The sequence below is a fragment of the Tyto alba genome, unplaced genomic scaffold (assembly GCF_018691265.1).
Source record: "Tyto alba isolate M040663 unplaced genomic scaffold, T.alba_DEE_v4.0 Super-Scaffold_27, whole genome shotgun sequence".
Classification (NCBI taxonomy): Eukaryota; Metazoa; Chordata; class Aves; order Strigiformes; family Tytonidae; genus Tyto; species Tyto alba.
The window spans coordinates 11,367,893-11,393,650 of record NW_024881301.1 but is presented as its reverse complement, the minus strand read 5'-3'; the positions used below and the strand labels follow the sequence as shown (position 1 = coordinate 11,393,650).

General features: G+C 40.4%; 1 protein-coding gene across 2 annotated transcripts in view; it reads right to left on the bottom strand.

Annotated features, from left to right (window-relative positions):
• ARHGAP28 (Rho GTPase activating protein 28) overlaps positions 1-24,007 on the bottom strand; it is a 75,771-nt gene extending 51,764 nt beyond the window's left edge. For both annotated transcript variants that reach the window (XM_032987679.2, XM_009964026.3), the window contains exon 1: positions 23,742-24,007. In XM_032987679.2, coding sequence (XP_032843570.1) covers positions 23,742-23,872 — 131 coding nt within the window. In that variant the 5' untranslated portion in view covers positions 23,873-24,007. The remainder of the gene's footprint in view (positions 1-23,741) is intronic.
• Between the last annotated feature and the right edge of the window lie 1,751 nt (positions 24,008-25,758).

Sequence of the window (25,758 nt, the reverse complement as noted above, 5' to 3'; positions counted from 1 at the left end):
AGCTCCCTGCCTGTGCTGCACAGAAAAATGCTGTTAGAGACGGAGGGGAGGAAGAGGAGGTCGGCTCACTTGCAGCAATTCACAATGAATGTATCTTCCCTCTGGCTGCTGTTGGCAATTAAAAAACTCCCCGTATTTCAATAAGTGTTGGATCTTCTCCTCTAACATTAGGTGTTGAACTGGGATGTGTGAGTTAGGACCCTGTTTGCCATGGGCTCCTGATTACAGCCAGTGGAAAGAAAGCCACCTCCGAAGAGCAATTCAGCTGATCTGTGGATGCGATGTCTTTCTCACTGTCCATAAGGGGAGAGGGCATTCAGGAACTCATGAAAGAGCTATTAAATGCTGGAAGTGGATAAGTGCTCACTGGTCATTAGGTACACTTAAAATTAAGGGAACCGTGACCCTCTCCCTGCAGTGTCCTTGCACTTAACATATTTAACCTCCAAACTACAGTATTTTCTTCAACTATATTTTAAACAAACCTTTAGATTAAAAGTCTTGCCATAAAACTATGTAGATATGTTTAAACATTGTTTTTTGCCCTTACTCTTTCTGGACCAGCACAATGGTGAACCCTAATCACAGCTGTCCTATGAAAAATAAACAGTGGCGGACTTGCATACACAGGTGTCCCAGAAAAGCCAGTGGGGATTTGCATGGCACAGAGATCTGCCCGCACTGGTATCTTTATTCATATTTGAGTATTCTGTTTCACAGTTTGTACGAAAGCAGGTCTGGACTAATTCCATATATGGAACACAATGATTAAATATTCCAGCACATATACTGAAAGCCATACAACTGATAAGTACTGACACATGGTTTCATGCTATTCTTTTCCTAAAGTTAAATGCTGAGACATAAAATAGGCCTGCTGTTGACTGTATTTTATAACTGCAGAAATACATTATCCTTACAATGAGACAAATGTTTGAACTTTTTGCTGCATCTGAATGTAACAACCAGTCATACACAATCAGCTATGTAAACAACTGATTTTTCAGGGCTTTGGACAAACAAGTAATTGAACAAAATCTTCATTTAAAGTTAATCTGAAACAAGGACATTTTATTTTCCTGCAGCAATTCAGTAGAACAGTAAACAGTTTGATCTCAGAGATTTGTTTTACTTCTCTGTTGAAAGTTAAATCCACATAAATTAGAAACAAAACAGTTCATTTATAAAATGTTGCAATGAAATGTTTCAGCTTTTTCTGATTTTTGCCTATTTCTTTTATTGGCTCAAAAAAATGCTCTGTAGATTAGTCTGATCAACACAAACTCTTTTTTTTTTTTTTTTTTTTCCTGAAAAATAAATGTTCCTTTTTTTTTTTTGGTCCCACTTCTAAATACAGTCTCCTGTTTTAGCATGTCACTGCTGCTGGGGAATAGCTTTAAGGATTTGTCTAACTGATGTCATATGGCAAGCATGAAAATAAAACTACAAGGAAGGAACTGGAAGAATTATCATTGGATTAATTATTCCACAGAAATTAAACTGGCCTGATCATAATCATGTGGTGGTTTCTTGTGAAACATGACTGCTATTTCCAGGGACTCTATATACTGATCTATTCCAGCTGTTAGCGAGCAAAAACCAGGGGCTCTTTTCCAAGCTAGATTTTACAGTAACACTGGGATACATTAAGCACACATGCTCCAAATCTGGCTTGTTTTTCATGGTAGAAAAATGACAATATCCTGAAACTTAATAAGTGTTGTATTTGAAAGCAGCTATGTAGATAGGAAGAAGATAGTCATTCATGGCCAAGCAGTCCAGACTTGACATCAGCTCCTCAGATGCCATGAAAGATTAAACCCTCTCTTAGGAGATCTCTGAAGATCTGCTTCTTCTATCTGGGCTTTGGCAGGGGATCTATGAAATTTCCTACCTACATTCATGATTGATTAAGATTTAATTGTGATCTAAGCTCTGCTTAGGAGACCATTCATTTACAGAATAGGGATTTTTCAAAAGAAACTGCTTAAACTCAGGATCATTTAGACATAAAACCAGTCAGGCAAGGGAAGAGTGTTTACAGAGCATGACAAAAGAAGTATTGCAAAACGTGCAGTGCGATGTACAAAAACTGTGGAACAGAGAAACCCTGGCAGTGCCTGTAGGAAGGGTTTTGTTTTGCAATGTCCCTGTGCCTCGCAGGAGGCCGGTGGCCGGCTGCTGAGCTGGGTTTCACAAATGTGCTGAGGCGGCATTCTTTATCTGCAGTAACTCTCAGTGTCGGCTGCGAAGGTCACCTTGACAAATGAACTTGCCTGGTGGAAAAATAACCTTCACTAGAAAATGAGCAGGAAGGGACTGAGCTTGTTTTCCAGTGCCCGTTGCGATAGCTGCAAACCAGGGCCATATGTACACTGGAAACAGTATGTGGAGCCATGTGATGGGGGAGCCATTTTTTTTGTGCTGAATTTGCAAAGACAGAGGGTTTTCTCAGGTGGCTCTTTGATCTTTGGAGAAACACTATTTTTTTACCTTAATTTTCTGTAATATGGTGACTTTTGACAATATTCTCCTATTAGGTCCCTCAAACAAAAGCCTGTCTTCTTGCATTAAGCTATATCATAGAGAAGCTGTTAGTTATCCTAATCACAAGTATTTCCACTACAATTCACTTACTGTCCCTTAGAGCTATAATTTCTTTCAAAGTTAAACCAAGAAGGCCAAGAATAAAAAGATGACTGTCTGGTGGAAGAGTCACTGAGTGAAGAGTTCATGAATAACAAACTCTATCAGTCACCTGGAAAGAAGATGAAGAAAATAATTACTTGCTAGAATCTCTGAATTTCTATGTATTTTCACTTGGAAAGGAGGACCTGAGCTGACAGTCTGTAACACTACCATTTCCTGCATTCATCAGGACCAATTTCTGACTTTTCCTCCTCTGCAGCAACAGCCTGACCATGCTTGCACCCCAGACCAGGTGTGGCCCTGAAGAGGATTTTCTAGGTACAGTTTGAATCACCCCTCAGGTGAAATTCTGACCCTTAAAAATAATCTTTTTCACTGATCCTTCCCTATTTTGCTTTTTCTCATCACAAACCATCTTTCCAAACTGGTCTTTCTGCTACTACTTCTCCCTGATATTGCTCCATGTCTTTGATGCACAGGGAAATGTTAAGGGTAAGGTTCCTGCAGGCTGAAATGGTTGCCTGCCTCTCTTCTCTAAAACAAGAATATTCTTAACATATGATGTGGGCTGAGGGTTCAAAGATTATTATAAAAAGTATAGAAAACCCAGAATGCATGACATCAAGGGCTGAAGGATCACTGCATCTTGAACAAAAACAGAGGAACTTTGTCTAAACCCAAACAAAGCCAAGCGATGGGTAAAAGCCCTGGCTTACTGGTTGCCAAATGTGAGACATTTATTCCCCCTCCTTCCTTAGATGTTAACCAAGCACTGCTAAACTAGCTACAGCTAAACCACTGTAATGTATCAGAGATATTTTTATATTAACAGATGTTCTTCACTAATGTGACTTTAAAAGTAACTGTAACTGCCAAACTCGTATTTGGCCAGTAACTTTTATTTTAAGAACTGGAGTGAATTTTTGATGAGTTTCTAATGGTGCATCAACCAATTTACTTCTCCTTAAAGGTAAGGGTTTAATTTGAACAAAATATCTTACTAGTTTCACCCATTAAGTAATGCCAATTTAATCAGCAATATTACTTGAGGGGGACTGTAAATCCTGAAATGTGTTCCAGTAAAAGAACTCTAAAAAAATCCCTAACTAAATAGGCGTTACATCTGAAAATTCTGTTGGACACAAATAGACAAAGGAAAAAAGAAGTTTTTGCTTTCAATACATAATTAGGCTCTGAATATGCTCAATCAATTACAAATGTCCAATCTCCAAAGTTCATTCTTTTAAACAGAAACATGCATATGTCAAAGACATATATAATTACTGTGTATAACATAAATATTAAGTTAGTCTAAAATTGTGTTAATTATTTGACATGAAAGCAGCATTGGACTTGGCAGTCAGGTAGAATTCGAGACGCCTGTCTTGTACAATGCAGCAAAAAAGAGGGTAGGAGAAAAACTTTTATTAGCAAGTTTAAAAGAAGGAAACCATGTTAACTACTCCACTATGAACGATCAGATGTTTAAACATAAAAAAATAAGATAAATTTGAAAATATTATCATGAGATAAAAAAGAAAAAAAAGAAGTATCAGACTCCCTCAAAAGTAAATACAATACTATTGTTTACCATCGCCACAAATGGCATTAAGAGAGTGATGGTAGTGGAGGCCACAGATCTCCCTTGACTGGCCTCAATCCAGAGACCTAGAGCTCACCATGTTCAGCTCTTGTCACACCCACTGAGGCAAAAATCATGTCCGTGACACCTGAGGAACCAAGACCATCGCTAGCACTGCTGAAAGTGGTGTTTTGCCCTTACTCCTGCAGGTCTGAATGGCTGCAGTGGGTACAAGTAGAGGAGACTCAGGCCTCCAAAGGCACTTTTATCTATCTACTTGGGAAGTGGGCATACTTCTTTTCAAATGCAAATGCCTTCTTGAGCCTGAATGAGGTTCCTGCTTGCTTTGGAGATGAAGGCTTCTGTCAAGATTTAGAAACCTCTGGCTTCAACAGCACTGTCCGAATGAGATACACCCAGACCTATGGTTTTCATGAATGACAATATACAGAAGATCACTGTCACCTGATGTTTCCAGCTTTTCTTTCTCAGTCCCTCTCACACTTGCACAAATCCAGCTGGGAGGCCCGAGGACACCCGCTGTGTGACACTGTCACAGTTTTCACACAGACCTGCGAGATGAGTGTCTGACAGTTATTTCCTCTTGCAACACTCTTGCATCAAAGTGCTTCAGCTCCCTGTTGTTCATGTAACAACCGGTACTGACCCCAACGCCAGCAGTTTCACCAGCAGGGCTTTTTTGGCATTGGCAAAACAGAAGAAAAATGCTGATTATGACTAATAGAAAGTGCTGGATCAGAGAGAGGAAAAATTCAAGATATTTGATAAGAGATGGTGTTTCAAAAAGACTTGGCAACATTGTCAAAACTGCAGTAACAGCCTCCTTTTCCAGCTGTCACAACTGCAGGCAGCACTCTTTGGATGCTCTGATGGATAAGTGTTTCACATGGGCCCTGTTCTTGTTTTTCTGCAGACTTGCTAGAGATGAGAGGGCAACTTATGTCTTTTAGTGGTGGGTTATGTCAGATGAGAAAAAGCATGCATTTTAAAGGGGAAGCAGTGAAATCCAACAATATCACACACATAGGACACGCACAAGCACTACCTGATGGAGATGCACCTTACCCCCTTCCCCATCACATCTGTGTCAGGGGTTTGGGTGCAAGAGACCTTCCAGGAAACCCCACGGGGCCATGTCTTGTTAGGGCTGCAGTGTTGTATAGTATTCTGGCCTAATTCCAGCGTACATTGAGGTCTGTTTACAGTAGTCTTGAAATTTCAGTCTGTTGCTTACATCACGTTCACTCATTGCATTTGTTTCTGTGTACTGTGAAAATGTTGTTGTTGTGATTGTTATGATGATCATGATGATGATGCACTGTGGTGTGAGTCAGAAACAAAAGCCTCTTGGGTGCTGTGCTTTGTACCAGCTACACTGAAAAATGCTGTTTACCATCAAAAGCCTGCAATCCACCTCTGCCCATGCGGATCACTGTGCTCCCTGGCCATGTCCTGATTGCAGTTCAGGTAGAAAATGTTGTTTTATACCCTTAAGATAGCTACATTTCAAAGATGGAATAGCTTATTTCTCACTACATAAACTCAGAAAGTTAGAGCTATAAGAAAAGCATAACAATAACAACAAAAAAGTCAGAGTCTTTCCTATATTCAATTACATGGCAATTTTAAAGCTGTCGTCTTGGGTCTTAGGAGGCATAGCGTTTTGGTCCAGTGAAGAATTATTTCTAGCCTCAGAGGGTATGGGCATATATGCAGACATACAACGCCTTAATCTAATCAGTGATCCAGGACTACACTTTGTCTTCTTCAGGTCTTAGGCCAATTTTATCACTGAGGAAAATAAGTACATATTTCCTTTATTCTTGTTTTTCTTTCTGGCAGGCTGCTTAGAGAATATAGCAACTATTTGAAGATGGTTGGAGGTTTGCAATGCCAGTAAAACTTTGTTGTGGGGGAAGTGGAATGTGAGCAGGGGGCAGCTGAAGGGCGGTGTTCCTGGGGAGTGTGGTTGTCCACATGGCTAAAATGCTGTGTGTCTGCACTTTGGTACCACAACTGATGCACTGCAGGTGACTAACACACCCCACACACATGTACACATGTACGGATGCACAAATGGGTACAGAGCATGGGAGGGACCATACCACAGTGAATGTATACACCTCAAGGTTTTTTAAAGCAATGAGTAATAATTACCTGGTAGGGGAATTATGCGGCCTGACCCTGAAACTAAAACCTTGAGCAGATTTGCCATAGCAGCAAAAAGTGTCTCTGCTTGCTTTGTCATCCCTTTCTCATTATAGTCTTCAGACTGGTTACAGATCTGGCTATAATATTTGAAGATTTGCTTAGGAATTGTAATTTACAGCAGCTTTTTGCAAAGATTTACTGTTACTGGAAAGAGATGGAAGTTGAGTGCATGGAAGGTGCATGTTATGGTGACAGCCATGTTGGGAGTTATTGACTCGAAGTATTTCATGCAGTGTATGCTGTCAGGCACACCACAAGCCCTGGTTTTCTAGGGAATTCTTTGATTTGATTTAACAGCTCATTGCCCCTTTGGAATATATGCTGACAATGCCTGAGAATTTATTACACACTCTCCCTTCTGTTCAATAGTTGAAGTTTTTCTTTTTCATAGGTTGAGCACGAGGCGTTTTGAACAACTCCTGGCAGGACCTCACTTCAGGCTAAAATATCGTCTCCTGGAGTTTCCTCAGAGACTGGTGGTCTATACTGGAGTTTCCACAGTGGGCAACCCGCGGCCTAACTCTGCTTGGCACTGACTATTCAGAATAAAAAAGAAAAAATATGGAGGTTGGAGTGGGGTGGGGAAGGAAAAATCCCAGTCAGAAGTGCCAGGGCTCAGAGCTGGAAAGAGTTTTTTTCTACAAACCAGAAAAATTAAGCAAGGGCTGATTCCTTTGAGGTGCTCAGCATGTTGGCCATGATCCCGTAAAAGACTTAAAGTTAAGCGTGCTCTGGAGAGTGCCATAGGGAACAGCTTGAGCACTAAGTACCCAGCAGGATCAAGCTCCAAATAAGGACCAGACATAAGCCAGATGGCATTATGTCAGCTTTGCCATGTTAATAAGCTCTAAGGTTTGCATTTTAATCTCTCTCTCTCTTATTTTCCTCTTTCTTGCTTTGTCTTTTCTACAAAACAATCCGTACATGCACTGGGAGAGGAGGGCAATATACTGAAATTGCCTCTTATCACCTTTTTACAATCGTGGAGTTAAAGCAAGAGCTGGGAAAACTGCTGTTTGTTTTTAACTTAAATCATCAGTGCTTAGACTAGGACCATGAGTTTGGATCTGCTGAAGGAGGGAAAATGCTGACTCTGTATTCTAATGAGCTCCCCAAACTTGTGTGGTGAGTATGCCACTGTGTTTGAGAGCATTGGTGCTGGCATCAGAGGTCGTTCCAATGCTTTTGGATTATTTGGGGATGGAGGCAGGTAGGATGGCTGAGCAGGGACAATGGGAGACAGCTCTATGCCTGTTCATAAACCAGGTTCAAACAGAACTGAAGCGAGACTACTGCCATGTAGTGCTCAGCACTTGTGCATCCACTGAGGTCACCTGCCAGAAGGCAGTGGGAAGAAAATAAAACCCTGGTCGCTGCTTTGTTTTTTTAAACAAGCTCCTGTCTTTCCACTTTTTCCTTTCCAACACAGTTACAACTATCTCCAGAACTTCCTCAGATCTGTGATTTGTGCAGATGCCAGCTTTTACATGGATGTTTATGAAACTGAATGCTGCCTGACTGGAAGCCATTCTAGCTGGAGCCACTGTCCTGTGGGGAGGGCACGGTGAGCAGCCAGGGTGGGACACATGCCTCTGCCTCGGCACTGCTGGCGCTGCTGACTCTCAAGACAGAGCAGTCTGGGCTCAAGTCCGAGCCTCAGAGCTTGAATTAAGGCAAGTCGGCTGACTGCCAGGCAGGCTAGGGTTATTTCTCCCACACAGGCTGCAGCCATTGCTTGTGCTGGAGCTGTACATGCATATGGGTTAGTGCAGTGAGACTTAAGAGGAAATTTCTGTGATTATTTTAGCATCTGAGCAACTGGAAAAGGAGCTGACAGAGGTGCCAGGCCTTTGCTTTCATGACTACATTAATCTCCTGGCCTTGGAGAGAAATTTTAGATGAACTTAGCACATGTTCTCAAAGAGCTTTCTTTCTCAGCGTTATTTGTGCTGTGGATCCTGCACTGAAGAAAGATAATGCCACTGAAATGGACAATATAAATCAAACTTCACTCAATAATCATTTTAGTGAGGATTCCTGATGCTGTGTTGTTATTTAAGAAGCTGACAATTGACTACCATGGCCCAGAACTTTTGAGATACATAAATTAAAAAAATGGTTTTTTCCTATCTCAGAAGGTGGTAGTGGAGACAGGAAGAAGAACTAATGCCACTTTTTTTCATATTTATTTATCACTCAAGAACATTTATTGAGTTATATGGTGTAGTTACAGAGTTCTCCTTGTCCAGGGGAAAGAGTTTCAGATGCATATCATTTTAAGAACTGAGATAAATAATGTTACTGTTACTGCTGGAAAAGTTCCTGGGTGGCAACTGAGCTATGTTAACTATCATTTGAAAGTTTAGTCTATGGCAAATGCGGCCTAATTCAGAGTTATTCTGCCATGAAAGAGGTAAAAGCCTAGTTAAGTTACTTTTTATTTGCCCTGTGTTAAGAGCAGGTCCCTGGGCAGTTACAAAAACTTACATTGTAAGTGCCAGCTTGTTAAGTCATCACAACCTAATTCTGTTTCTGAATCGTAATAGACTAGGGGGGAGTGAAATAGCTTGGAGGTAGCTGACTACCAGACAGCACCTATGGCCTGGGTGAGAATCTGACAATAACTTTTGATCAAACAAGGAACAAACTGAAGCTAAGCCATTATGTGTTTGTGAGCTGCCTATTCCTCTAAAGTTTTCTCCAGAAAATGCTCACACAGATGCAGTTGTCACAGCCCTAGGAGGTACACAGATATGTGGGAACCTATTTTTTTTTTTTTTTTTCCTACACTTTCTGTCAATTATGGCCATAGGCAGAACTACAGTTCTGTAAACTGACAGGGAAAGTTTTCTGGCCTCACTGTAACACTTTGAGGCAATGAACTGAGTTAGGAGATGGGTCAGGAGGACCCCAAAGTATCCCCTGGCACATCCCCTACCCAAGCTTAGAAGTTGCCTGAGTCTGTCCTTCATGAGCAACTGGACAACACAATTAATTCCCCCAGGTGTCCATCTGGGGCAAAAATACAGTTCAACAATTATATGTAGAATATTTCTATATGAAACAAAATATGAACAATAATGTGTAAATCAGTCCCAGCGAACACTGCAGGAAACACAGGGCATGTGCCACTAACAATAGCTTTATGATAAAGGTGGTGTTCAATGAAAATTAGGCAACTACAGCAAGTTGAACAAGCCACAGAGTTGCTCTCATTATTTATCTTGTTGTTAGGGTTGACACCAGCCCATCCATCAAAAGGTGTTCAAAGTGCTTAGAAATAAAGCAAATCCAAAAACTTTCTATGGTGGAGACAGTAGAAGTGTGTAAGTCAAGAATTTCTACTCAAGATATTATCTGCTTCATTTTTTCATGCAAAATAAACGAAATTAATTTTCATTAGGGAAACATTGGATCATAGCATGAGGTCACATCTAACTGAGAAGCTACTCTCTTATCATAATTTCCAGGGAAGCAGGACTTTCCTATTTACATATTGTATAGGATAATAGTCAGAACTCAAATAAGGTGTAATAAATAATTTGTCCTTAAGCATTTTAAGGGTTGCATCAAAGAAATGTACAGACTTGACCTTTCAAAAAAGTTCTCCCATGATATCTGGTATGAATGTGTATTTTCTTATGCTTTCTTTGTTGAAATGCCTAGTGATATCCGTGTGTTTCAGTTACCTGTTTAGACTTCTGACTAACTATTTTGATTTCAACAATCAGTGTTTAAAGTTCTGGTCACAAACTTTCTTTTCCACATAATGCAATTACAAAACTTTTCAACAGCTTTAATTTCAACAAGTGCATGACTAAATCAGCTAATAATCATGCTAATAAAACATCACATCAAAAGTAAATGTTAGAGTCAAGATTAATTTAAAATAAGCTTCAACTAAAGAATTTTACATGATTTTTCATCTACTTTCATCATGGTTTTAGTCTATCCTTCACTTCATGACTTAGTAATGAAAGAGTGCATGTACTCAACAATCTCTTCCAATGCTGTCAAACAAGTCTCATTTTCAGAGACTCACTAGACAAGTTTTGTCTGATGACAAGACAAATGCAGAAAAAACCCCTCATCTGTGTAACAAAAGCATTCACATGAAGGCATGGTTGTCATGAAAGAGGATTTTATATGTTTTCTTTCTTACTTATGTGCTTCCTATTTCCTTAACTAATTACCATTTTATTCTTAAAATTTATTTTTCTTCTTGAGTTATTTTATATTTTTTTTTAATTATTAGAAGATTACTTCATTAGGTTTCTGCTTGGTTGTTGTATTATTTTTTTTAATCTTTACATAAGCTACACATTCTGAAAATATGGGTAGGATGACATGAATCTCCACCAGTCTTCTTAGGCACCTAAAAACTGTATTCGTATTCATTTAAATTGATACTATGATCAAAATCAATTTAATAATTCATCCTTAGAAGGCACAACATCAACTGAAAAGACTAAAACACCTTCCCTGTTCTCAAGATCTATAGGACTTATTACAAAATTACAAAAGAGCAACTTATCAAAAGTCAAAAGTAATATCAAAAGCATAGACAATATTACAGGTAGAGGGGAAAATGCCACAGCTTGATACTTACAGAATTTCTTAAAATCTAGCCACTTGTTTCCAGCTGCCGGCCAAAGGATAGCTGTGCATGAGGCAGAGACACAAACAGTACGTCCTTTGTTACCTGTCCACATGAATATTTGAAGTCTGCTAAAGAGCAAACTTTTGAGCAGTTACATAATGCAAAATAACATGAAGGAAAAACACATATATGATTTTGCATCAGCTGTTTTACTTTCTTCACAGTAATTCCCATGAAGACCGCAATGTAGAATATTTTTTTTGCTGTTAGTATTGCTCACTTTGAGTTTTTATAGCTGCTTGGAGATCTGCATCATTGTATTTGATTTCAGCTAATCAAGCATACAAATGAACAGGAATGCAGACACATAGCACTGTAAAAAATACAGAAGGAAGTTTTTTCAAACAAAATCCCTGTATTAGGCAGTGGTTCCAGTGATGCAATCAGAATAGGAAGGAAAGTCTGTGTTGCTTCACTGTTGTGTTTGGATTTTGGGGTCCAGTGCTAGCTTGTGATAATATTTCCATTCGTAAGTATATTTCTCTGAGTGCAATCCAAAAAAAGCGACCATGATGAATTTAATAGGAAAAATAGCCTATTGAACTTGGAAGAATTGCCCCACTCAATTATCTTTCTTGTATAGTTCAGTAGCTTTTGGCTAGGTTTGTTTTTTATCAGAGTCCAATAAATGCACAAAGTGGACTCAGTAGAAATGTAATTACAGCAAAATTCAATAATTGATTCATCCCTGTGAGGAATTTAAGAGTTTTTAATGGAGTGACTAACATAAAAGGCCAGAAAGAAGCGCTGCAATGTCTATCAAGGATATAGAGTTGGTTGCAGGAACATCTAGATCTTTAGAGACAAACCCAAAGCCTACTGCTGCCCAAAGGAGTTTTGGATCTGACTTTAAACATTGTGAGATATCAATCACATTTGTAATCCAAAGATTCAGCTTTCTACAACCTCCACAGTTCAACAATTATTCCAAACATGTCTACAGACATGACTTATCTCATCGGACCATCACACTGTGTAATTCTCAACAAGATTTTCCAGGTGGAGTGTGCAGAACACTGTACAGTCTCTCTGGCTTTAGGTAGCATGTTTTAGATGTGAGAAATGTCAGTGGTGGCAGAAATGTTAGCTTAAGCAAACAGGATTTTTCCCTACATCTCCCAAACATAAAATGCACAGCAGCAGTTTTGCAAAGCGTGCAAATTCTTTTCATCAAATGTAAAATTGACATTGAAGATTAAGAAATTTCTTCCCCTTCTGTAAGAATATGTCACTCATCTCACCATACATGTGTGTTGTTCATTGTTTATCCCTGAGACCCACTCATCCCTTTCAAGTGATCTTCAGATGCTAAATTCAGTCTGCTGTAATCACATTATAGGGCATTATTAATTTTTTTAGGTTGTCAAAAATGATGGAAAAGTGATATTAACTTAAGTTTTTAACCAAATATAGATCACAGAAAAAAACAGAAAAATAAATACTGAGCTTATTATCTTCAACTATACCAGTTCCTTAAGTATATTGATGTCAGTGAATGTTGCAAGACCCTGTGAAGAAGGCCAAGGCCATAAATACATATTTTCTGTAAAGATATTAGAAAAACCTCTTACCACTATCTATTATTTTCCTGGATGTTTCTGTTACCTGATAGAAACTGCTTTACTTAATTTCAAAGATGAATCCAATAGTAAGTTTAAATTTGTTCCAAGTCTTCAAAGATTTCCTATCAAATGTTATCGCTATTGCTATATCCAGTGAATTCATGGGATGCAGCTACCTGAGGTCTTTAGGATAGACCCAGAGATGCATATCATTTCAGTGTTTGGTTCATTTCTATTGTTGCACAGCCTGAGGTCCCCTTTGGTTTGGATGAAATATAAAATATACCCCAATGATGGAAACTCATCACCAATAGTCTCAAAGGAGGTAACATAATCTAGCTGTCTATTCCACTGATATAATTAAGAATGCACTTTGTCAGCCTTTGAGGGTTTAACTACAGCTGGCTGGGTTCAAGGCAGTCTCAGAAACAAATCTGTTCTTGGTAACATCATCTCCTTCACAGAATTGCAGACATACTTTCAGCAGACATACCCAGCTAACTGCTGAATGATGTTTTCCCAGCCACTTATGCCGTGGTCAGTGTCTTTTTCAGCATAACTGAAGCCCTGGATCAATGCCATGAAACGATGCAGAAACCAAAGGCTGAACTGGCAGGTCAAGAATGAAGGTTATGAACCTTACTTACGGTGTTTGAATATGTCTCAATTCAGCCTCTGAAGATCGTCATATTCCTGATCCAGCTGATGAGCTTTAATTAGAAAAGAAATTCTAATGGATATTCAGATGCTGGCTGGCCTATTTATTGTCTAAGAAATAAAAGATATTTTAGGCTCTATACATTAGGAAAATCAGAACTCCACTCTTCACATGGATTTCTCTAAATCAGGGCAAAAAACTCTAACCTACTCATAATTTAAAATCTTCTTTAAATATATTTATCAGCCTAGTTCTGGATCCCTGCTGTACTCTTGACTCTCCTGCTGGAGTGTCCAGGGGTTCAGATGACAAATACCTTTATAGTATTGTCAATAAGTTTTTCTGAATATCACAAGCAACTCTCATTTCTCATGTGTTTTGCTCTGATAGGAATCTGTTTTGCCCAAATGAGTGAGATATTCTGTTACAGTTCAAGTTGGGTAAAGCTCCCCCTCCAGACTACAAAATATTTGAGAAAAATGCAGTATAACTTTATACGTATTTACTTTACGCACCTAGATCTGAAAATAGCCAGCCTAACCTATTAATCAGCAGAGTGGCCTGTTAAGAAAAAAACGTACCTTTTTTTTTTCCTTATCAGTCCTGAAGCATTAGTCTAAACACTTTGCATTCCAGCCTTCAAGTTTCCACCTACAACCATGTCAGTGAGCTGGACTCAGGCTCCCCCGGGGCCAGAGGCTCTATAGCTGTGGTAGTGCTGCGCTGCGCCTGCTCAGTGGCTTGGGCAAAATGCTGTGCTAACATCACCACACGGCTCCTGGACACAGGCAAAGGGGGGCTGGAATTGCATGCGGCCACTCCATAAAAAGATATCCTGAATTCCTGTGTTGTTATCGTTACGTGGTAATCATGATATTCGCTAAAGCCATGGATTTATTACCTTGTTGTTAAACCTTGTAGTGTCAGGCTGAATTTTTAAAAATTGTTTTAATTACTTTATTTGTTTTTTGTTTTTTTTTTTTTTGCCTGTCATACAGATTTTCAGTAGGTGTCAAAATGCAGGCATCACAACTGGGCCTTAAATACCGATAGTACATGTATTTCAGTGGCCTGTGCCTGAGAGAAAAAAAAAAGACTGAATTAAATAAAAAAAACAGTATACCTCCTTGCTTCAGTAAGTCTCCATATAAGTAGGAGAAGGTTAATGATGAAAATTGCAACTTACTGTATCTTTCAGAATTCTTGATAGCGCTAACAGTGTTAATTATAGACATCCTCATTACCAATATGAATATCATATGACACGTTTGAAACTGAAAAGAGAAAATGAGCCTCCAAGGACATTCTATGACAATAAACTCCCCATATAAATGGGCAATTACTTAAAACTACAGTGACTCATTTTTGCATGGCACATAATGTAATTAACTGCAGATTTACTTGTGTTCGATGTAGACTGAAGTAAGCTGGTTTGGTTTTCATGGTCTTACTGCATTGCTGAGTGTGGCACAATCAACTTCAGGCCTGGGTTAGATATACCTTATAAAAAAATGCAGTAGTTAAAAAAAGCCTTAAGAGATGGAGTCCATTAAGAATGAAATGCATGACCACACAAAACAGCTGCAGAATCAATGTCTCTCCCAAAAATCTGTAGTGTGCTTCCTAAATACAGAACATGGAGGTCCTGTACGTTGAAGAAGACTTTTAAAAAATTGACATAGTAAGTTCCTTTGTTTGTTTAACTGCCACTCTTTGTCAGAGGCAACAGATGGCTTGAAGAAATACGCTTGAAGAAGATTCCAGTTAATAATTGACTTGTGGGATAAGTAATTCTAATGTTTGCCATATACTCTGTAAATTGCCAATGTTGTATGGGTAACCTTAAGCTTCATGATCCATCTATGGACTTGTACATATTGTACACACACACACTCACACACACACACACGTAAAAAAGAATAAGTTAATACTTCCAGAAACCTCACATTTCTGGTAACGTTATCCTTAAATTCTCATGGATTAATTGTTTTTGTTAATTGAAAAAGAGAAGAAGGGAAGAAAGCAAGTAAGCAAGGCAACATCAAAGTATTGCAGCAGATCACTGGGGATTATGGAGAAATGCATCCTCTGAGTGGGAGATGGAAGAAGGACCTTACACAGGGCGGACACAACTGCTTCAGCAGGAGACTAAAGACTCGCACAAATTTAAAATACCTCTCCTGTGCTTGGCCAGCTGTTCCTGCTTCCTTCTGCCCACCCTCTCTCCAAAAGTGAACACTTTCAGTGTGAAATCCTGCTCCAGCCTGAGTACAAAGGCTTCCCTTGTCTCTGTTCATCAGGATAAGCTTGCTGTTTCCTTTCACTTCCTTGCACATGAATGATATGGGCACCATCTGGCCCAGAACTGGCCAAGGACAGCCAAGCCTGCAAAACATCTTCAGAGAATGCCCTAGGCTTCCCTCTTCCATGTTTCACCTGTAACTACAGCAAAGATTTTAAATTCCTCTCTGATACCTCTGGACAAATATTTACAACTTGAGTTTACAAAATATTTGAATAATGGAGGGCAGTATTGCAAAAGGAAGACAGGCCTAGTCACCATTATGTTTTAATTATCTAGAACTTCATACTGTTGTCTTTTTCTGAAAGAATCCTATTAAATAAGATGTCAGCCTGAGCTGAAGCAAGATATAGCATAATCATGCTCTGTAAGTAAAGTTATTGACAAAGAGGTCTGAGTTCTGACGGCCTGATCCCATTTCCACTGAAATCAGAGGTAAAACCTCCATTACTACACCTAAGTATCCATTTTCTCAGTCCATGTGTATAAGCAAGGCTCATATCCCATTTGATGTTCCACTGCAGGATTTATTATTGTTCGTTTATTAGACTAGAATTTTAAAAAGACAGGGCATTTAATGTTGGATTGAATGCTGCAACTATCCAGTTCTTGCTCTCGTACTAATGTTAACCTTAAAAAGGATCTGACATTCTCATTTTTAGATTCCCTTGTGACCGCTAAGTATGATCATCACTGGGCCGGAAAATAAGCTTAGATGATATTTTGTTCTGAGATTCTATTAGCCAGAGAAAGAGCAACTGATGGGGACGAGGTTCTCCATCTCTGAGCCTAGAGTTTTCCTGGACTAACCCAAGGTCTGGGTAACTGCAGACTCTGGTGTCTGCAGGGGCATAGTCAGTGACAAACATACTACTCCGTGAGTCAAATTCAGGCAGTGCATAAATTTGTTATTCCCTGCCTAAATCCGTCCATTGGGAAGCTAGTATTCTTCTGATTAGCTGTAGTAAAATATTAGGACTTACAGCTCTATAGCTTCTTCCATCTCTGATAGCAAACTGTGAGAGTGACCTGATGTCTGATGTCCTGAGGTTTCACACACAGATGTTTAAAACACAATTACCCATCTTGTCTCCTGCTTTACTTGTCTTTCAGCTGGTAAATTATGTCAACACAGCTGGACTTCTACATCAGATATAGGTTTTCAATATATACTCCCCTCTATCTCTCTGCACTGGAAGGGCTCTTCTACCCTCCACAAAGAGACTTATGGTCATTATTTTGCTCATTATATGCTCAGAGCAACTTCTGCACAAAGAGATGCTATAAAAGGCTTGTATAATCCTCAGCTGGAAATTCAATAATGGCATCACTTAGTAGGAGATTTCTGTTTCTCCTTTGTTCGGCCTTCTGTCTAAACACCCAGCATAGGTCCATGCTAAACTGGATGATTTTGCACATCTGAAAATCCCACAGGCTTACAGTAGCTGAGTATTACACATAGCATCCTAAATAAGAAAACACAACTGTCTTCAAACGAACAAGCTGATAAAAGGCTCCCTGCTCCAGTGTTTGTTCCACTCTCCTCAGAGACTCTGGCAGTGTCTGGAAAGTTAACAGATACAGGCAGGGGAAAAAATGAATTGCAGAGACAAGGGATCCCTCATAGAGCATCATTCTTTCCCTTGCATTAATTACAAGAGATGCCAACTCAAGCACTTCTGCTGACCTCTGCTAAAAATGTCCTTCAGGGTAATAGGGGCACTTTTTCAAACAACTTGTCTTTTAAATAATTTCAGCTTTTGACTTCAGAATCATCACTTAAATGCTTTCCAAAACTCATTGCCACATGTGTCAAGTGGGACTTGGGAATCAGCTGTAAATGGCCGTACCACACAATATCCTTTGGGAGACATTTCTCACTCCAACTCCTCTTATTTGAACACAAGGAGGAGAATCAGGTCTTTTACATGTGAAGATGATTCTTCTCCTGTCCTCTTTTGTTCCCCTTTTCCTCCCACCAGCTTGCATTCTCTTTTTGTCTCCCTCTTCCTAGTCCCTGGTGCATACAATAGGACTTGGAAGACCACGATGGGGACTGTTTCTACCAAGACAAAAAGAGGGAGACAGACAAAGGAGCCGAAATGCTAGAGAGGGTGCCTGGCTTCAGTCACCAGTTTGGGACGTGACTCTGGACTCTCTTCTCCCAATTTCCCTCCTGTGCTCTTTTAATGGACCCACCACGGTGGTACAGGAGGGCTGCACAGAGCACGTCCCACCCTGATGTCAGAATTGCTGCCTGCTAACCTCACTCTGCTGTGCCACCTGGCCAGTGGGAGCAAAGCACTGCGGTGGGCCAAGTGGCTGCTACGAGTATGGTTAGCTGAAATCCAGGATGTTACCTTGATTGTTTGCTATGGATACTCTGCACTATTTCAGGATGTGATTCTATATTTGTACAGTGCTAACCAGATGCTTTTCAGATACTGTTCTATCTAGGACTTTTACTTGTATTCCATAGTTGTGTCTTGCAGTTCCCACCACTGCACATTTTCCACACATTTACACTGAATTATTTTGATCTCCTGTGCAAAAATAACACTTTATGGTTCTCGATTCCTGGCAGTTTGTTATGCCAGTGCTGTCAGTCTGCCAGATAAAATCTGAAGGTGTCTGTGTAGGGCATACAGGGCTCTCAGGTCTTAGGGGTTTTTTTGTGGGCAGCTCCAATCCTTGTGTAATCACAGATAAGTGACTTAGTTAAAAATGAATGGGGCAGCTGGCTAAATGCTCAACCAAACAAAATGATCAAAGGGACAGTGCCAGATGTTTTCCATCAGCTCTACATATGGAGGTACCAGGGAGAGCAGCAGGAGCACCAGACTAAAAAGAAACCAGAGAAGTCAACTCTAGTTTCAACCATAACATGAGGAACTGGCTATAAATACTACATTCCTTAGTGAGGCTCCCAAAGGACGTTCTGTAGGTATTTCTAAAACCTACAGGAAAAGCGTGTCTACTATTGTCTGACTTATTTATATGCATCCTCCTGGTAAGTGTGTTATTAAGAATTATCACTTTCAGCATCTATAAAAAAATATACTTCAAAAATAATATTTTAGAAAGCTGCTAGAAGTCATAAAAGGCGTTTTTTCCACGAAACGTATTTTTTTCCCAACCTGTGTCAATACAGTCTTTTCCTAGACTACTGTTTTGTGGAGTTTTCTTTTATCACATTTTAGAAGTACATTTTAAAATTTTAATTTCATGGGTTTTGAGCCCCAGTTACTGCAAGAAGCCCAAGTCAATTCTAGATTTACTGGGGGATAGGAGCCAGCTTTTTATTTTTGTGTTCTGGGGAAGTTTATGATAGAGTGAGATAAACATCCCAAATAGTTAAGGTTGTTTACCCTGCATCACTTGGAAGACATTCTTGACATCACTTGTATACAACTGAGCAGGGGAGCTGCTCAATCAGTGCTGACAGAAATGAAACCCAGATCACCCAGCCTCAGGGCATACAGACTATACTTCAGTGTGTTAAAATCTGCTTCTGTTGGGATAAAAACAAGCCAAATTTTAGTGTGTATGGGCTCCTCTTCCAATTTTATTTCAGTCGTTATTTCAGGACACTTTATCTCACCATGACATATCTCTATAGTATCTTGGGGCTTGCAAGAGGGGAAGAATATTGCAAAAGGATCTGGTGCCATGCTTGTGCAGTGTAGTGACTTTACTATTGTCCCCAAATATGCAAGTCTTAGACTTGGAGAGCCTGGATTCTGGAAGCTACCAGCAGGAAATTCAAGGCAACATCAAAACTTCAAAAATTTTTCCTGTTCTTTTTTGACTCTATAATTTAGTGATGCCTGTCCGAAAGTCACCCCCTGACATTAGTAGTAGGGAGATATGCTGAACATTAAGAGATTGGAAAGGCATTTCCCTGAAACAACTGAAGTGCCAGTCCTGCCCTTGGCTAGGAAAGAAGGAAAGAAGGGGTCTTGGTTACATTGTTCAGCGGTGCTGAAATCCACTTTGTCCTTTACCTATGTAGTGGTCCTAGGTTTGATAGTATATGTGCTGATCTTTGCATGAGTATTGATTATAAAGATGTTTATTCCATGTAAAGGGCACATCAAGATGTGCCCTTTAAAAGCTGCTCCATACACATTCTGCAGGGACGAAGCCTGCGAATGTGCTTTTTCTTTCCTCTGATTCTTATCTCATGCACATGTAAGCGTAAACCACTCATTGCAGTGGGAATATCTGTGATTTGCAGTGCAGGTTGAGTTCTTTGCTGGTACATGTGCTGGTAACAAATGGACTGAGGAGCTCACTAACTCTCATACTTGAGTCTAGGAAAGCTTGAGCATGACTCACTTAGGAATGCTTTGTACTCCCTTAATTGCATAATTACCTTAGAGAGCTCACTGGCCATTTGGCACAGAGGTCATGCCTGTTTCCTCTGAACACAGGAATAACCCCTCCTAGATTCTCCTATCAGGATAAAAAGGAGTTGTTAGGAAGATGTATGGCCATGGTCCCTCTTTTCCTCTGTATAATCCAGGATCAGTATTTGTGCACAACTACAAAGTTCTTAATTCTCTGAAATGAGGATGGAAAAGTCCATTACTTAACATAAATCAGCATTTTCACCTTTGCACTGAGACAGTATCTGTATTGAAAGGGATAGTGTGATATTCTGGGTCGTTTGGTACTGGTACTTGTGACAACTGAGTTGTAATAAATAAGATTAAAAAGTAGAGAGGGGGATGCCATAAGCACAGGAACCTTCCCCACTATACTCATATGCCATAGAGTTAGTCTAGCTGCCAAGTAGAGAAAACAGATGTCTCCAACACCTTGTTCTCAAAAGCAGTAAGTAAAAAAAGATATGAATAATATAAATGCTATCAACAATTGCAATCATGCAAAGCAAATGACAAGTAAAGTGAAGGGACCCGAATGCCCCATGAGAAAAATGGAAAATGAACTTGTTGTTTGCATTAATGGAATTAGAAGGAAGATTTGGCTGGAAAATTCTCCTGGACCTCTAGTAAACACAACAGTGCAGTTTTCAGGGATCACCTCATGTGTGGAGCTGGTAAAGTAAAGTCTGCAAGATGGAACAAAAGGAGAAATATAAAAATTAATTATAAGGATACCTGAGGAGGAGATATTTAAGTATAGCTATCTTTAGTCCCCCTGATGGTCTCTTGTTCCAGAGAATGGCTGGAATTTGTGGACCCTCCTCTTAAACTTTTTATTAATGTAATCCAACAGTAAATTTAGAAGCTATAATTCTCAATTAGGGGTTGGTGATGGCATCACTATGTAGTCACGCTTTCATCCTGCTCTTCCCTTCACTACACCTATGAATTTGCTATCCTTCATTGCACACTGATGTATCTTCCATTTGAAGCAGCTAAAGCACATCTTCTCCTGTCCCACTTACAACCCACCAGATGTATTATTTGTTAGGGGTTATTAACTGGAGGGTTGTATGAGTCTTCTCCCACTAGGTTTACGAAAGAAAATCCTTGTAATTGTTATACTTCATGCTGATGTTAATGCTGCTGGTGTACGTTTTAGACATGCGCGCCGGATGCCTGCCTGATTGGCCCTTCAAGACTTGTAGATGTGACTCCAAATGGTCTGATGCATCTAAGTTATTTTATTAGTGTAAACATTGGCATCCATGGGCTTCTCAGTGGTGTACTTGGATTAGCAAGAGTGTTTAAGATTACTTATTAGTTAAGAGGTTCATGATGACTACTTAAATCTTTCCTTTTTTATCTTTTTAAATAGTGAGAAGCAGAGCAGTTTAATGCTGATGGAGACTGCATTAGCTTCCACTTTCTGTGAGAATGTGAGAAATCTCTGCTTAGAAGGTTCCCAAAGTGAAAGTGTTTGCAAGAGAAAACATAGCTAGGAGACACATCCAAGCCTGGCTCTGGTGAGTAGAGCTGTTCTGATATAAAGGGAGCATCCCCCCAAAGGAAGAGAAAAGTTTTGGGAAGAGGGAAGAAAATGAAAGATCTTGTTTCCTAAGCTGAGAGAGAACTGGTCATCAGTTTATCAAATTGAGGGCTAATATCCAGGACTGATCCTGTTCTCACATATATATATCAGAAGTATGGACTTCATTAGAGCTACACCTAACTAAACCCACTGAATTCAGAGGAAAGTCAGACTCTGGGTCCCAACTGCTTTTGTTATCAAACAAAAAATAGACAAGACCTTTGCTTGTTACATGTTTTTTCCAATCGTTCTCTTGGAGAGTCAGAAAGTTAGAATGCTGTAGTGTGGGTGGCTGCCCTAGGGATCAAGGAACACCAGACAGAGTCTATAGTAAAGCTTCTTGCATTAGGATGGCGGCAGAAGAAACTATACAGAAAATGCAGTCCAGGAAAGAGTTCTTAGAAGATGAAGTAGGGATTAAGCCAGAGCCTATTTTACCATTTGCTAAAATGCTCAGTGCACTTGCCTTCATGGATTCTGCATTCCAGAGGACTGCATGCTGGGTTACTAAAATCCCTCTCTTGAACAGGCTTTGGAAATTCAGACGGTTGCTGACTGCCCATATGGCAGAATTTGGCTATTGCTATTAGACAGCTGCAGGAAGTTAAAGACAAGAAAGGGGAGACAGCACCAAAATCTTATGGACACACAGACATACGGAGAGACACATGGTTTTGCCTCATGGCAGGAGCTTCCAAAATATGTTCCTCATCAAAATGCCAGGGTCCTCTTTTCTTTTTTTCTTTCAGGAACTTCAGTTTGCACTTCTGCTTTTCCTACGTGATATGTATGTGATTTAAACCCTAATACAAGCTGAGCTTGTTTCAAGAGCATTTTAAAACAATTAGCACACCTACAAGAATAATAGCAAACCACCAAATTTCCGTTGCTCACAGACTCAAAGGGAGATTGAGTTTAGCATTCTTCCTTGGGGAAGAAATGACATGCTCCCCAGTAACGCAATGCCAAACCACTGCTCTCTGTTTTGAGTAGCAAATGCCATTCTCACTGCGTCTAAAAGCCCAGACTGTGTTTCTTTTCTTAACATGAAATTGTGTATTTTGGTACTGCTCTCAAACAACAGTTTAACAGAACAAAGGAGTTATCTTTATGAGACAGCCAGGGAAATACACAAAGAACAGGAAGATGCAGCTAACCTAAATAATGGCATTGAAACAAAATAGCTATCTGGCTATAAATAAACAATATGAAGTAAATATATTTATTTTTATTATGAGAAGACACAGACTTAATTCCTGGGGATAATGACATCTACTGTTTCCTCAGACTTTAGTTCTCATTTTTTCAGTCAAGCCACAGAATAACATTTCCTACTTTCTTCAACTTTTTACAGTATGAACTTTCATACCACTTTTTTTTGGAGAAAATTGCAAAACCCAGACATGTACATTTAGAAGAAAGGTCAGATTTTTTAAAACAATAAAATTGCCCAAACTGCTATTTTTGAACTGTGCAAATACATGCATTCTTACAGAGCAGGGAAGTAAACATACAAATGACTGCATTAATTAAGACAATGCTTAGTTTCCTGCAACCCAAAGGAATTTTCTTATTTAGACTAAGTCTTTAACGATGCAATCTCCCATTGTGTGTATGGGGGTGTACAAAGCAACAACTGCAATTTCACAGAAAGTCAAGGACTAGTCCTGACTTGGAGGGTGAATGGGGAAGGAATTAAATAATCCTCTAAACCAAAGCCAGAATCAACTTTCTGAGCACCAGACACAGTCACTTCAGCCTTCTCACTTTCCGTAATACAGTACTAAACAACCTGAGCAGAAGCCTGATTCACGTGCTTTTTTTTTTTTTTTTCCTAGGGAATGTCTTGTTGAGTATCTTGGGCAGGAAACTGGCCTGATCTCTTGATTTACAAGATTTAAAACAAACACTGGTGTTTCCCCCTCTCAGTCCTGACCAGCGGCACTGGGCTGAATCACTTCCCCAGCGGGGGCAAGAGACTTGTGAGAGCAAAGTGCTCTCTTAAGTGGCTGAGCGATCGGGAAACACTCTCAGGCTGACACACAGGCAGCCAGAACCACGACTGACCCCAGCAAAACGCCAGGGCATGGCACCGGTCCCCATCCCTCAGGCTTTACCTGCCGGTGGGCGAATGGCTGGGGGGGATGTCCTGCACAAAGCTCTGCTCCATGCCCGGGATCCTGGCCGGGCTGTGGGGATGGTAGGCTGTCAGGACCACGCTGCCCGAGTCCTTCATCTCCATGGTCATAGGCACATGTCGGCCCCACTGCCACTGACGAAGGCGACCGAGGGGTGCTGACAGGCCCCGACGGGAGGGCGAGCCGTCCTGTCACGGTCACGAACGCGTGGCCTGGCTCCGGAGCAGCCTCTCTCCACCGTTTGCTGTCAGGAGAGCTGTGTAACTGAGACGCGGCTCCTCTCCCTGTCAGGAAAGCTGAATTAGCATATATTCAAAAACACCGCCCACAAAACAACCCGCAGGGAAGTTACTACGTTCCTAGGAAACTGGAAACCTGAGATAATCCCGCATGGCACTGAGTGACCGCCTGGAAAACTTCTTGCTTGCTTTCTTTTTGTTTCATTTTAAGAGTCAATTTCTTAATACTGCTTCTGCTTCTGCTCCTGAAATAGGCTTGACTAAGTGAAATCATTTGTCCGTTAAGCAGCAGGATGAGTAGAGAGCACTACTCAAACACAAAACATGGTTTGTCAGAGCAGGGAGTGACATTAAGGTGATTACACGAAAGATTCAGAAACCAAGTGGGCTCTGCTCTGCTTAAATTATCAAGGAGCAGGAACCTTGATTTCCTACATGCCAGATCATTTCTGTGGCAGGGAACTGCACTTGCTTTCTTCTGAAAGCAGAGTAAGATTCAATTTTTCTTGATACGGCTGTGAACATAATTAGAAGGGCACTGGGAAATGACTGAATTATTTTTACAATAGTGTGTGTTCATCTGGAACAATCCCATAAATAAATACACCGAGAGACACTGGATATTTTTTCATGCTTGCGCTTGATCCTTGCACACTAATTGAATGTTTTTCACTGAAAAAGAAACCAGCAAGCAAAACTATCAGGGTCCAATTCTGGAGTAATACTCAGAGAAATCTCTGTAGACAAAAAAGAGCCAACTCACACATCCTTTTATTTTCCTCTTCCACTTCTTCAGTGTTTGGGGGTTTCTTGTAAAGAAATGTTGTTGATAAATGACTGTTCCTGAAAACTCCAGTCCTGCCTATTGAATCATGGGAAGTGTGTCCCTAATTTTACTCTGTGAGCCACAGCTCTCTGAGCACCTTGCAAGCATGTGGGTGAAACACCAGCCTGTGCTCACCTTTGTCACAGCTGCCAGCAGCATCCCCAGTGCAGGTACTGTGCAAAACACCTGTCAGGCTCCTCTTTCGCATCCCCCTTGAGTGAAGGGACTCTCCCTAGTGCTGCTATAGGGCTGCCTAAATTACACTGTAGGTCTCTCCAGCTGGTGAGGTAGCTCAGGTTTTGAAGGGAACAAAAATGATTAATTTCATCTCCACCTTCCGCCTGAACTGGGTATCCTGCCTGGAGGGACATGATCATTTCAGTCAAATATGTTGCTGCAACTCCTGTGGGCAGCGCCCAAGTTAATTTTAAATTAGCCAGCATAGGACACTGATAACACTACACTTGGCAGCACTTCTTGCCAGACTCACCCAGGAAGCATAAATATTTGAACATGCAGGGCTTCTAGGCTTGCTCTTTTTAGGCTGCGAACATATTCTGGATTAAATATTTCAAGGCGAGGTTGCCCGGGATAAAATCATGGTTGCTTCCATAGCAGTGTGGAGGCCCTCTGGGAGCCACTGTGCAGCCATGTACATATGTCAGAAATGGAGGAGAAGGCTTTAAACTAACTCTGGAAGCATTGCCTATTGCCCATGGCATCAGGACTATATCCCACCGTGCCACCAGTGAGGACTGAGGTGAATGCAATAACCAGTGAAGACCTCATTGTACTCTGTGATTACTGGGGTACTTAGGAGAGGAATAGGATCTGATAAATTAGGATAGAAGCCATCATGGATCTCACATCCCAACTTTGTAGAGCACTGACTGTATGTCGGGTTGGTACCTGACTGCTGGATGACCAGGGA